This window comes from Nelusetta ayraudi, unplaced genomic scaffold (genome assembly GCF_046127955.1).
Source record: "Nelusetta ayraudi isolate G7.1 ecotype Tasmania unplaced genomic scaffold, CSIRO-AGI_Nayr_v1 ptg000027l, whole genome shotgun sequence".
Classification (NCBI taxonomy): domain Eukaryota; kingdom Metazoa; phylum Chordata; class Actinopteri; order Tetraodontiformes; family Monacanthidae; genus Nelusetta; species Nelusetta ayraudi.
Window position 1 is genome coordinate 4,999,219 of NW_027466077.1, and position 13,825 is coordinate 5,013,043.

The window sequence follows — 13,825 nt, forward strand, 5'->3', positions numbered from 1 at the left end:
CTGTTGTCTGGAGTTGAGCTATGAAAATTTATACTTTTACAGTTATGACTGGGCGACATGACATCACTCACTGACATCTGTGAAGTGACCCCGCAATACAGTTTTGTCAAGTCCAAATTAATTTCTGCGTCTCGACTCGTGAAAATGACGTTGTGTTGTGGAAGTTCAGGAAAACAGGTCAACGTCATTCATTCCAGATGCGAACACACAACACAACACAACACAACACAACACACGCTGACAAGGTCATTTTTATTATTTTTAAGATTCGTTAAAAAAAGAAGAAAAAAAAGGACGTACAAAGAGCGACCATTGGCTGGCCTAGCGCATAAGTCAGTATCATGGCTTTGTGTTTAAAAAAAATATATATATATAAAAAAAAATAAACTTGGCAAGGGAAAAATTCCACAGAGGTATTAAAAAGTTACAAACGAACCACGACATGAGAGACACTTGTACTGTTTACTATCCGCACATCACAGGATGCAACACGTAGTGGACGACAGCTGTCAATGTGAGAATAGTGCAGCAAGTTGCTAAGTGATCAGTTCAAGTTCACCCGTGATAGCAGGTTAGCAGGGTTGGGATATACGCTGTTCACAGGATGCTAGTAAAAACATTTAAAGCTTATGGGGAAAAAAAAAGCATTGAGGCACAGTTAAGTCAGTCAGCATAGAAAGGTCGGTTCACATCCGCGTGGAACTCTCGGCGTGTCAACCTGCGATAGACGTCGGAGGGAAAATCACAACATGGCATTTGCAGTATTGGTGTAATACTGATAATTAATACGCATAGTATACATTAGGGAAAGAAAAAGAGAATGGCACTTTTTTGGTCCTCCCAGCAGGTTTCGCAGGAACTAGTGTGCTAATGCAGCAGCAGCAGTGGTGCTGGGACAGCCAGCCTTTTGACTTGTTGTAGTGACGCACTTGCTACACAGACTTTGGCCTAATGAGATTTTAAAATTCTGTAAAATAATCTATTGAGACTTTTCCATTTTTGGAAACAGAGTGTGCAGCACTGATATCCACAGGTGAACTACAACATTAAAAAGGTCCCGTGTTCTGCTGTTCCTGTTCTATTCACTGGCCAAACATTAGCCAGACACACAAGGCGAGTTCAGCATGCGTCGACAGTGGTCAAGGGCTTTGAGTAAAAAAAAAAATAAAAAGAAAAGAGTGGTGTATTCTTTCCTTTTCCAAGGAATCATCCTGGATGTTTCCAAACTTGTTTTCCGATGTTGTTTCAAGGCGAGGGAGGCAGGAAAACCCGTGGGCCTCAAAAAATAAAAAACACCATCAAAAGTCCAGCTCCAGCTCCAGCTCATCCATCGCCATGTTGTCCTTCTTCACCTCGGCGTGGTCGTCGTGGTCGTTGTGGTCGTCGGCTGGTTTCAAGCGCTTGGTCACGAGCTTGAGGTTGGTCTCGTGCAGGATCACCTGGGTCAGGTACTTCTCTCGCTTGATCTGCTCTTTGACGGCGTACGGCACGTCCGGGATCACGTAGGACAGGATGAACTTGGCAAAGTAAACGATGTGCTGCGTCGCAAGAGAGAGAGGAGTGAGAGAGTGACTGACGGAACGAATGGATGGATGGATGGATGGATGGATGGATGGAGGGAGGAACTCAGAGACCCACCTCCACGACAATGATGAAAGCCATCTTGGCAGCAATGACGTGCCAGTAGTACATGTTGTGTGCGTACTGTTTGGAGTGTCCGGGGGGGAAGCGGAAATCACGATACCTGGAAGGAAGGTTTCAGTGGCATTGTTTTGGATCGAAAAGATGCAACGTTGTCAATCATTCCTGTTTTTGCGGATGGCAATCAACGTGTCATTATGTTGATGATAAAATCTGTGAGAGTCTAAAGGACGACATACAGTACTTTTGTGAACCAGCTCCCTTGGGGGGGAGGAAATTAGGATCAGCCTAGTTGTGTTTCATCTATCTATCTATCTATCTATCTATCTATCTATCTGTCTATCTATCTATCTTTCTATCTATCTATCTATCTTTCTTCATTTATTTCAACAATCACACGGACGGAGCAGTTCCTCATGCTGTTTGAACAGGGACAGCGTGCCTTTGATGTAGCCCTCCATAGTGTTGATGGGCTTGTCCCCATACTGGTTCACACTGGTTCATGTGAAACCTTTCTTTAAAAAAATAAAATAAATAAATAAATAAATAAATAAATAAATAAAAAACGTTAAGAACGCCATCTCGCAGACGTGCGATCACCTGGCGCCCTCCTGTGGCTAGATTTGTTAGATGCATAAACTTACAAGTGCTGGTTACGAGCACTGTGGAACTCACTAGACTGCAGCGCTGTCCAGTCAAAATTCTGTCTGCAACATTCCCGCTCAGTCCAGATTTTGCGGACGAAAATCAACATTAGCACGTGTTGTATTGTGTTTAACTAAAATAACATTTCTTCCTCCAGGAATAAAACTGAAATATCATTCCTATATTATTTTTTATTAAAACAGTTGTATGGGTAGAGCGGTTCCTCTCACCTGCAGGTGGTGATGTTAGTGAAGATCCCGAGCGGCCGGCTGTAGTTGGAGAAGTCGCTGGTGTTGAACACAGACAGCGTGCTGTTGATGTAGCCCTGCATGGTGTGGGCGGGGTGGTCCCCGTACGGGGCCACGGAGAAGGACCAGTAGTACACCAGCCGCGGGATCATGTCCGACGTGAACGCGATGATCATGGCCTGTTGAGAGACGCAGTCAGGTCGCGTCGGAGATTCAAGTCAACGGCGGTTTGGCAGCGTCGCCGCTTGAACGTAAACGCCGGCCTCACGTTTGTGGCCACGGCCAGGATGGCCACGCCCTGCAGGATGGGCTGCCACGCCCCAATGTCCTGGGCCTTCTCCGGCACGGCGCGGCGGAACTGGGTGGTGATCTTCCACGCGTCGACCCGGATCTCAAACAGGTTGTTGACCAGAGCCAAGACTGGAGCCAGAGGGAAGGAGGCCACGAACAGGGTGACGAAGCCAAACTGGATGACTGAAGACAAGATGCACTTGTGAGAAAGAGATGATAGCTCAGCCCTTAAGAACCTCTGTTAGACAATTTGCTCACGTTCCTTTGCTGGTGAACTTCACGGTTAATTTGGGTTATTTTTTTTCTTGCAGGTTTTGGAAGCTAAGCAAAGCTGTGCGCTGGCCACGTTCCACTCAAAGTAAGAACTTTTTCAATCTTTTTGTTCAGACTTAATGTTTTCATTATTATTATTTTTTATTAAAGACGGAAATCAGTAAGGGTGCATTTGTTGCTCATTTTAAAATCTAACTTGACTCCTCAATGGTTCTTAAGAAACCTTTTAAAACGTCAAGAATGTCATCTAGCAAGACAGACCATCATTTGGCGCCCTCCTGTGGACAGATTTATTAGGTCAATGTTTTCTGAAAGCTTGTCTCCCAGTGAGAACCACCGCTTACCCATCTCAAGGTATTCATAGAACAATCCCAGTTTTGACACGGACTGGAGCCGGTAGTCCTGCTCCCACCGAGGAATCACCGTCTCTGTGGTTGCACTGGTGCAGTGGCGGAGAATCAGGTTCTTCACCCACCTGTGAAGGAGGAGGAGGAGGATGATAGAGTCAAGGTGGGCTGTGGTGCATCCAGGGGAAGGGAATGTGAGCTCTCGTTAGAAAAAACCCTATAAGATTCTGACTTCTTACGGGAGCAAGACCTCTTGGATGTTGTTCCATATGGCCTTCCCACCCATGATGATGGAGAGCTGAGTGGTCAGCTCGATCAGGCAGCCACCAGGATCGCACTGCGGGGCGACGGGGGACACAAGTGAGGGTCAGGAGCAACAAGTCGAGGAGGTCCGACAGACGGGCGAGGCGGGAAGGAGGGAAGGACGAGCCGAACCTCTTCGTTGCGGTACTTTCCCAGGAGGTAGACGGGGTCCCCGGGGAAGCCGACGGCCTTCCCTTTGAAGAAGGCGATGTAGAAGCAGGAGGAGTAGTAGTTGACGAACTGGAAGAGGAACATCTTCAGGGTGAGGCTGTTCTCGTAGTCCGTCTTGGTCCTCGGCAGCTCTGCGGCGGCGCCAGATGGGAGACGGCGGTCAACGGACCGGGGAAGCGAGCGACGCTCGGAGGCTCGCCAGATGAAAACTCACCGAAGTCGGTGATCCAGATGGCCACGCGCTCGTAGAGGATGTTGAGGATCATGATGACGACGAAGCTGATGATGGAGGCCGTGACCGAGGTGGCCATCTGCGGCGTCACATAGTCCTTCAGCGTCTCCAGCTGCAGGTCCTGGGCTCGGAGCTTGGCGGAGAAGGCGAAGAAGGCGGCCAGGCGGTAGACGGTGATGGCAACGACGGACGCCACAATGAGCAGAATCTGAAGGACGAGAAGCGAGTGAAAAAAAGAGACGGGAGAATCTTCCACGAAACGGTGGTAAAGTTCAGATGTGATGTTGCATTTTAAAGGGACTGTAGATGAGCTGAATCAAAAGTATGGCATTTCAATGTGTCTGATACTAATAGTGAAGGTCAAACATAAGAGAAAAATCATCACATTACCCAGAATAAGACCGTCCCAATTCCCAGCGACACCCGAATGCATCGTCCACACTTTGTGTAAGGCACTTTTTCTTTAATCTGAATCACAAACAAAAGCGAAAGCAGCAAACTTAGAGCAAAGAACCTCCTGCATAAAAAGAAGCCGTCCGATTTTTTTTTTTTTTGTTGCTCTTTCTTTTGTGAGGTAACCAGAGAGCTGAACTTTAAACGATTCCTCTCATCATGGGGAGGGGAGGGGAAGGGCGGAGCACAATTTACCCCTGTGACGGGATTTTTCCTCTCATAGATGCACTTGGCTTCATACTCGGGCCGAGGCGGCTCTTCCTGCTCCAGGAACTCCACCGTGTCCCACTCGTACTCCAGCTGCGCCTGGTAACGCTTCCAGAACTCCAGGAACAACGTGACTGCGGCCAGGAAGTGAGTAGGAGATGGAAAAACAGCGTTACTTTCCATCGTATTCACCCGAGGCTGCCAAAAACATTCCCAAGACGGAATGGAATTAACTTCCATTATTCATTATTTGAAATGAGGATTATTTATTTAAGTGAGATGAAAAGATAAAAAGATTTTTAAAAAAAACTGTAGCATGCACCTGTTTAAAAATCAACAATTTACATTATAAAATAAAGTAATGTATGAAACCTACCCCAGACTGACATGAAAACTGCAAACACCAGGGTTCCAAAGTTGTCAAATATACAAAGTTTCTACAAAGATACAGGAAAACGTTAAGTAAGCAGAGTTCACATTGCTATTTATGGCACCAAACTGTATTCTCCTCTGCTGCCAAACAGTAACTCAGTAGCACAGCTAGTGTGGAGTGGAGAGCGCGGTTCGGTTCTCCAGTTGAGGTGCAAACAGGTGTAAACAGAAAAAGCACACCGGGATGCAACAATAAAACCTCCATGGACAGAGAGTGAGTTTAGAGTGAACAGAGAGGAGTGCGTTATTGCATTCCCTGAGTTATTTAAGCTTTTAGAGCTCTGCGCTGTCCGACCCGGCGCTTTCATTTGCGTGCAGAACCGTTGTGGGCGGAGACATTTGAGGAAACACGTTGGAGGGACTCACTTTGGAGGCCTCGCAGGTGCTGCTCAGCAACCAGTAATTGCATTCCCTGTCGCACTGCGGACACATCACGATTTTGCCTCCGATGCCGGGGTCGCACACCTCTTTGCTGCGAGACGGCGGGAAGGAAAACGGCGTCAGGAGGTGTTTTTTTTTTTTTTTTTTTTTTTTCTTCAATTCCTGCTTTCGCGGACGCCGAGCCGCCGAGTCGAACCTCCACGTGCTGGTTTCCTGAGTCTTGTAGCCGTAAATGAAGCAGCCCAGGCCCACGGCGGCTGCCAGCGCCAGCATGACGGTGTAGAAGCCCAGCCAGGCGAAGTAGATGCCGATCTTCTCCCCGTAGTACTTCCTGTCAGAGGCGACGATGTCCCGGTAAGCGTCTACGCTTCCAAGTAGGACAGAGGACAGAGGACAGAGGACAGAGGGGAGGACCGGCGCCCTCACCTGATCAAATCCAGCGGCTGCATCTTGTAGAAGCTCTTGGGGTGAGCCCACTCCTTGTAGAGCAGGTACCTCTCGTTGGGACAGCCCTCTTCTTTCGACATGACGTTGAACCTGCACTGAAAACGGAACAGACGTTGGGCGGTAACCCTCCAGATCAGGGGTCCCCAAACTACGGCCCGCGGGCCACATCCGGCCCGCTGCGTGTCTCTGTCCGGCCCGCGCAGAGGCAGTCATAATTCCCTCCCCCCCCGCCACGTAACTTTGGCGACACGTTAGCGTAGCGCGACAGCGACAGCTCCCGTTCCCCCGATCAACAAAGAAATCCAACCATTACCCCCCTTTTGCTTTTACTTTCTTGTCACCAAACTCTTTCTGTGAATTTTTACTTCCCCTGTGATATTTTTGCATTTGTCTAAAGGTCTTCGTGTTCATTGTCTGTTTGTTATGTACAAAAATTTAAAAAAATCAAAAGAGTAAATGACACAAGAAGAGAGGACTCACGTCGTGCAGCGGGTAGGCGCCTTTGTACACGCCGCTGTCCAGCAACTTTGTGATGCCGAACTTCTTTCTGTTCCCTCGCACCTCGTAAGGGGCGCGGCTCAGGATGTAGTACGCCTGCGGGGGCGGAGCCAAACGTCACCTTGCGACCTTTTCAATTAAAAAAAAAAAGAAGACAAAGACAAAAACCAAAAAGCAGCTCACCATCCGGCTCCTCATGGACGGCGTGAAGAAGTTGTCCTTGCCCCTGATGTAGAAGTAGTCCAGGCGGTCCTTCTCGAAGGGCGCGGTGAAGTAATCGTCCTCGTCCCGGATCAGCTCCCGGTTGGGGTAGAAGTGCTTGGTGATGCAGGAGAGCAGGCGCCACGCCGACGGCTGCGACGACAGGTCGTTGGGCTGGATGGGCAGCTTGATGTGCAGCACCTCGGCGTAGGTGCACAGCACGTCCCACGGCATGTGGACCTTGACAAACGTCAGCTTGTCGTCGATGACCTGCGGGAAGACGTGTGACGAGTGGAACCTTTTATTTTATTCCGTTTGATTTTGTTTTTCCTGTTTCAGAGGGATCAGACTGCAGTGCACACCGACTGAGTCGCCTCCAGCTCCATTCCCATCTTCATCAGGCTGGCTTCAAAATACTCCCTCCGTCTCTGCAGAAGAAGCGGACGGATAACTGGGTTAGTGAGTTTCCTGTCTCTCTGCTCGGCAATTCCATTTCCGGCCCACAAACTGCACGAAGCCTGCAGTGCTGCCGGGAACTTCATCCTCATTTGACTTTTGATTTAATACGTGCTACCTGTATTAAATCTGTCAAAGTTGTTTTGTTTTTTTTGCGTGCCTCGAACCTCCTACCGGAGTGTTTATTAAATCTCTCTGAAGTCAAACAGTCGAAATACAGCAGATTGCGCAAAGCCAGACAGAGTGACAGCACTGCGTGCAAGTCCCAACAACTTTTGCAATCGATGACGCAACATCAAATGTGCGCAAACTGATAAATCCAGGGATTTCTTTTGTTCTCCTCCCCCATCATAAATAGAGCCTCAGTTAGAATCATCAACACAGCGGCTGTTTAGTTTCCCCCATGATGATCAGCTCGGTAGCTGCGGGCCCGGGATGTGATGCCACGTGTTTTTGCGCCCAACCTCATTATTACAACCTTGCCTGCGCCGACTCTGCCGGTCTTCTCCGAGTGCACGAGGTTCTTGACGAAGCATGATCAAATATTCAAGCGTCGGTTTAGAACAGGAGCGAACACTTCCAAGGAAAGAAAAAAAAAGACCACGCCCTTTCTGCAGCGCGAGTCTGAGGTTTTGCAACTTCTGTGTAATCCCTGTTCTGCGGCGTGTGGAAAAAAAGCAGGGAGTGCCTGGCAGAGGCTGCTCCAGCTCTTCCCTCCTCTGCAAACTCATCCTCGTGGCATCTCTGCTGGGCCTGCGCGTTGTTCGTTTTTCCTGCAGCTGACAAAACAAGCCAAGCGGTGCACCGCAGTGCGTCTCTCCCGTCCCCTCAGAACTGGCTCCCTGTTGACATTTTCTCACCTCTGACGTTCAGGTTGTGTAGAACCTCGGGCAAGATAGGGGCCGGCAAGGGCTGTTACACAACGACCTTGTTATGATGGCAACATGCCTCTGTATCAGACAGGTGGATTTTGATGATTTGATTCCCCTCACAGCATTGTGCCATAAGTAACGCTGTTGTGAAAAAAAGAAAGAAAGAAAGAAGGAAAGAAAGAAGAAGAAAAAAACCCTGCAGCTCAACCAGCCTGGTACCGACTGCTTTTGGATCCAGATGTACGTTGGGGTTTAAAATGTTTCTGATAAGGGAAAAAAAGAAAAGAAATTTGGGGCATTTTTTTCCCCCTCCTGTGATCAAAGGCAACTCATGAAAACTCCCTTCACAAACATCCTGCTTGCTCCTGTGTGTAAACTAACATACAGGTCGAACAAACAGCACTTTTGTTTTCCATCAGTTGTCTTTAGGAAGACGTTGCACTGGAAAACACGGCAACAACGTCCTAATGAACGGCCCAGTCGCCACTCATATTAGCAACACAGGGAATTTTCTCTACATGGTAAAAAACATTAAAAAATATCCACTGAGCCTTGTTATCGTGGGTAGATCATCAAACGGCTACCTTGCGCCGCTGGAAGGTGTGCCTCTTCTCAAAGTCCTTCTTGTCTTCGTCCTCGTACACAAGGATGAAGTCGATCTTCCTCACGCCATCGTTGAAGAACAGCGAGTCCGGCTTGTCGTTGAAGTCGGCCTGCGAAGAGAAACACGGGCCGCTAGACAACTCGGCGGCTCGGTACTCGTACACCTCGTCCTCCATGACACTGTGCACGATGGCACCGCGGACGGCCGACAACCAGTGGCCTGTTTGGGATGTGGCGTTGGTCATGCGGGAGGAGTGGGAGGAGTCAACAAACACCGTGGCAAGCGCCCTTCACCTCCCTCTGACCCTAAATCGGTCTATACATGGGCCATTTCAACAATATTATGAAGCAATCGATCATTTGCAAGTACATTACTGCTGAAAATGGTCGTGGTTAAAATTACTAGTCAAGATCTTGATATGTGGATTAATCCCATTAATCCCATTAATCCCAAGCACCTGAGCTGACTCAGCGCACAATGGAAAGTCAGGGTTAATTTATCCTGGGAATGTGGAAAAATAATGAGTGTGTGAAATACGACCACTGCCACTAACAATAATGCAACACAGACAGAGAGAAGTTGTGGCAATGCATTGATATACATATGTGATATATATTTCACGGTATAGTGTACAGTGTAGTGTACAAAATCATATCAATTCATCAGCAGAGGCAACTGATGCCATCTAGTGGACAACTTATGAACAGCAACGACTTTTCGTGAACGTTTGAAATTCATGTTTTTTCCCTGTATTTTTTTCTTTTTGCACCTGCAACTGTACTGTCCTGCGTGTTTTTATTTTCTACACAATTATACAATTGTCAATACAATCATGTATCTGGAATTTCATGGTTAAAACAACAAGATAAAGTTTTTAATGTGTATGCCCATGCTGTGTAAAGCCTTTTTTATGATTTTTTTTTGCAAGCCTGTCAGTTTCTGTAATTATAAGTTCTAGAAATTATTTTAAATTTACACACGTTTCCACATACGTGTTGCAGGCCCGAGCACCCGAGCTGACTCAACACACAATGGAAACTCGGGGTTAATTTGTCCTCCCTTTTGAATGTGCGAAAACAAACGTAAATTAATTTTTACCTTCTAAAGTGGTACAATGATGCCATCTAGTGGACATATTAGGAACAGCAGTGGACTTACTATGAAAATCTTTAATTCACGTCTTTACGCTGGATTTGTTTCTTTTTTCTATTTGCTTCTACATCTCTACTGCCATGTGTGGTTTTTTTTTTGACACAATAATACAATTATCAGTATATTAATTCCATAATCTCCTAATTAAAAAAAAATGTTCCAATCATTTTGTTTACGTATTCTTTTATATTTTTTATTCATTTCTGGGATTTTTTTTTTCAACTGAAATAGACCAAAACCATCTGTAGAAACTTTCTTAAGTTTGATTTGCAGACAACAAATCAACAATGAAATAAAATAATGTGTTCATGTTTGAAGGAAGTACCCACATTTTGGTGACAAGTTACCTCATATGCAGACCAATTCAAATGTTAAGACTTTAAAGGTACCACAGTAAACCCATTGTATTGTCTTTTCATTGCAGAATCCAGTGGAGCAGCAGACCTTATCTTGTGTAACAGGATGCATCAAAAGCATTCCAGCTTATTTTGCCCTCAGGCTTTCAAGAATGACGACACATAGTGCCGAATGGTGATGAGATTAGAAAAAAAAAAAACTCTGTCTAAACTCACCAGCTGGGGTTTGGATAACGCCGCTCCCTCGTTGATGTTTTGATATGTAGGTAAAAACTCCTCAGGGTAAACTGTCAGAAACAGACCAGACATTAAAAGAATGCACTGCACAGAATGATAATGGCTAATGTACTGTATAATAATACCAGAGATACATCTGAAGACACACTGTTTTCTTAAACTGCAAATAAGGAGAGAATAGAAATCCAATCATTTCTAGTTTGAAGCAAAGTTGTGCTTTTACATTTAAAAACAAATTAAGTGAACTGGAATGTGACGGCTGAGTTTTACATAGAATTCCAAAGTTCTATTTACGAGGTAGTGGTGGAGTTCAGCTGTAACCTGTTTTCATAACACCAGTTTGTTGCTATGTTGTGGGGGATGTGGACACCAGACATGTGGTTTATCGGTAATTCATTGCAGTTTAACTGATGCTGCATTAGTCACCTTGTTTTGGCTTTTTTGGCTGATCATTATCATCAAACCATTAAGGTCTTACTGTCCTGTGCAAAGAATCACTTGGTTTATTTTTGCCCATTCAGTCAGCATGGACTTTTAACTTCTGTTCTTAATTCAGTTCTCATTATTTATTTATTTTCAATCAAAATCTGCCCTCAGCAAAATTTTAAAACACGTCATACTTGACTGGATACCATGTTATCACAGCCAAGTGGCTCTGTTGCAAGCATGTAAATCACAAAACAGACAACACAAATCACAAAACAGTCACGGAAGACGGCCCCGCTGAAAACACACGTTGTGAAAACACCGTCCATAGTAACAACTTAGTCCACAGTCCACAAACAGCCTTGTTCTGTGGCAAAGTGTGTGTGTGTGTGTGTGTGTGTGTGTGATACTTCCAGTATCTCATGACTGTGCCTTCGGCAGCCGGATTTCAATTTAGAAATAACTTCAGATCTGACTCGTCTTAGCCGCTGAAGAGTCCACCAAAACTTTTGAGGCGGCAGATTTTCCGTTTTTCTGTCTAATTAACACGAGGGACTGAGACTGAAAAACAAAACACCCCAAAGCCCCCGGAGATCCTGAGTGAGTCACTGAGTGTGATTCTTTCAAAAGGCATGCCTGACATTCTTGCCACATTCTACCCACCCTGTTCTCACTTCCTACCATGGAAATCAACCATGACAGCAGCAGTGCTAAAAAAAAATAAAACAAAAAATCTGCAAAAGAAACCAGTAACTCCCAAACAGGTCGTTCTTACAATCGGTGCCAGTTGTCACAATCTGGTCTCAGCCATCACCATGTGACAGGAAATCCTTCTCTGCATCAAGCTCTGCGACGCTGTGGTTGGTGTTGTGAGCAATGCAAGGAGTAAAATTAGCCCTCAGGCCTCCAGCCCAACGCCAATAATTGCATGTTTTGCAATCTTGACAACTAAGGTCAGATGAGTCACTCTGAATTCTACGCTCATACAGACCGGGTTTAAATTGATTTGCAGTAACTCCGTCATGCCTGTGTGTGGGAGAGCATCTTACACTGAAAAACTAACTGGCAACAACAACAACAACAACAACAACAACAACAACAAAAGAGGACAGGGATGTGATGAAGATAGACTTCCTGTATGACCATCGCTTCAGTATGCCATCAATGTTTTTCTGAGCACTTGGAGAATGTGGCGAAGTGTGAACATTAATAATTCATCAGCGGTGAATGAGGGCTCAATTACGCAGAGAGCAGCTCAGCATACACTCCACAGGATTTCTTTAAGGGCCATGTACAACAAAAGTTGGATCGTTTGTCTTTTCCTGTCAGGGGATTTCTTTTGTTGTTGTTGTTGTTGTTGTTGTTGTTGCTGCTGCTGCGATTTTGTGAAATTAAAAAGGGGTGGGGTTGGGGGTGGGCAGACTGACAGCGCTGCAGACAAGGATTGAGCAACAATCCGCTTCAGTTACAAGCGTGTGAGCCGAGCAGCTGCGGAAACCGTCGTCTCTCTGTCAGTGTCTATGGTTGTAACCCACAGTTTGAATCTCCGCTTGAAAGGTGGGGAATGTGAGAAATGCAAACAATAAAAGGCGAGACCTGTTGCTGCCGCCTTAGCTGCATGGTGCAAGTAGGGTTGGGGGGGGCGGGGGGGGGGGGTGTGATAATAATAACGCAGTCTAGGCGCGACTTGTGACTTGTTACTTTTTTTTTTGTTTTTGTTTTGCCACTCTTTCCTTCCAACGTCACGCGAAGACAACGTTACAAAAGACACAGAACGACCCCGTCTGGCGGTGCAGCTCGTTTCTGTTTCACTGGCTGGAGAAGCGACAGGACCTTCGGCTTCTTCCCCGCCATGAACAAACCTATCCACCTTCTGCATACTTTAACGCGTGTTTCATTCTTCAAAATGAACGGTACTGTTGATGTGTCTTACCAACTTCCTCTCCGACCATGCCCGCGTCAATGTCACCCTCCATCTCCTCCGTCTCAGTCATGGAGTCCATCTCCACGATATCGTTTCCGTTCATATTCCGAGTCAGGGGGGTCGTCACATCACTCAGATCGCTCAGGAAAGAAAGTCCGGGGGGGGAGAGAGAGAAAAAACGCGACAAGGCGAGTCGCGCGCTACTTCAGCTTTTTATGCGTGTTTGTCTGTCCCCTGCGCATTCTCGCCCCGTTTCCCAACATTTGATTCCAGCCGCAAAAACTTCAAGCTGTGACTTGAAAGAATAGAAGTCAGAACGGGTGGGGTCCGGGGAGGAGCAGGAGCAGGAGGAGGAGGAGCAGGAGGAGGAGGAGCAGGAGGAGGAAGGGGGGAAGGAGGAGTGTGTTGATGTTCAGCTGCTTTTGACAACTCGACGTTGAGTCCACTTCGGATTTGTCAGAAGTTTTATCTGACGCCGACAAAAGCGAACCTTAGGGTCAGTGAGGTGGTGCAGGAGAATAGAACCCAAGCGATAACTTCCATTTTGCTTCTGTAAGATATTTTCTTTACGCATTAGGCGGAGTTAGTGGGTTTGCGAAGCGGGGGCGTCGCTCCACCTAGCGGCGGCTTAATGTACGCACACCCACACACACCCACGCCCCTCTCTCTCTCTCTCTCCACACACACACACACACACACACACACACACACACACACACACACACAAATGCAAAAATTAAAAGATAGCAAATAAAGCACATTTTTTGCTGGGTTCACAAACATTATTGTTTATTTTTTCTTTTTCTTTTTCTTTTTTATTATTTCTTCTTCTTCTTCTTCTTCTTCTTCTTCTTCTTCTTCTTTTTTTTTTTTTTTTTTTTTTTTTTTACAGCGAAATCGATATTATCCAATGATATAAATGGATGGTTTCAGACGAAAAGTGAAATATCAAAGGAACTTTACGTGAAGTCCAGTGTTTTGGGGGAAGTAATAACGACGGACCAGTCACACTAACAACAATTCACTTC

At 46.2% G+C, this 13,825-nt stretch overlaps 1 protein-coding gene across 1 annotated transcript; it reads right to left on the reverse strand.

Annotated features, from left to right (window-relative positions):
* Positions 1-246: 246 nt before the first annotated feature.
* ano6 (anoctamin 6) lies at positions 247-12,971 on the reverse strand. Its single transcript, XM_076030255.1, has 20 exons — positions 12,807-12,971; positions 10,427-10,497; positions 8,683-8,811; positions 7,133-7,198; positions 6,753-7,040; positions 6,552-6,665; positions 6,051-6,166; positions 5,821-5,955; positions 5,610-5,715; positions 5,188-5,248; positions 4,800-4,945; positions 4,542-4,619; positions 4,134-4,359; positions 3,881-4,050; positions 3,685-3,782; positions 3,443-3,573; positions 2,803-3,008; positions 2,517-2,713; positions 1,639-1,744; positions 247-1,538 (listed from the first exon to the last, which is right to left on the reverse strand). The coding sequence occupies exons 1-20, from the start codon at positions 12,898-12,900 to the stop codon at positions 1,299-1,301; spliced, it is 2,778 nt and encodes a 925-aa protein (XP_075886370.1). The 5' UTR covers positions 12,901-12,971; the 3' UTR covers positions 247-1,298.
* Between the last annotated feature and the right edge of the window lie 854 nt (positions 12,972-13,825).

What these genes read in the sequence shown, in the direction of transcription:
- ano6 (XM_076030255.1), bottom strand. Translation starts at nt 12,900, where the DNA reads ATGAACGGAAACGATATCGTGGAGATGGACTCCATGACTGAGACGGAG. An exon ending in GCACCTGCGAGGCCTCCAAA is followed by an intron (nt 5,249 to 5,609) that starts GTGAGTCCCTCC and finishes GTATCTTTGTAG; the next exon opens with AAACTTTGTATATTTGACAA. An exon ending in ACTAACATCACCACCTGCAG is followed by an intron (nt 1,745 to 2,516) that starts GTGAGAGGAACC and finishes CCTTCCTTCCAG; the next exon opens with GTATCGTGATTTCCGCTTCC.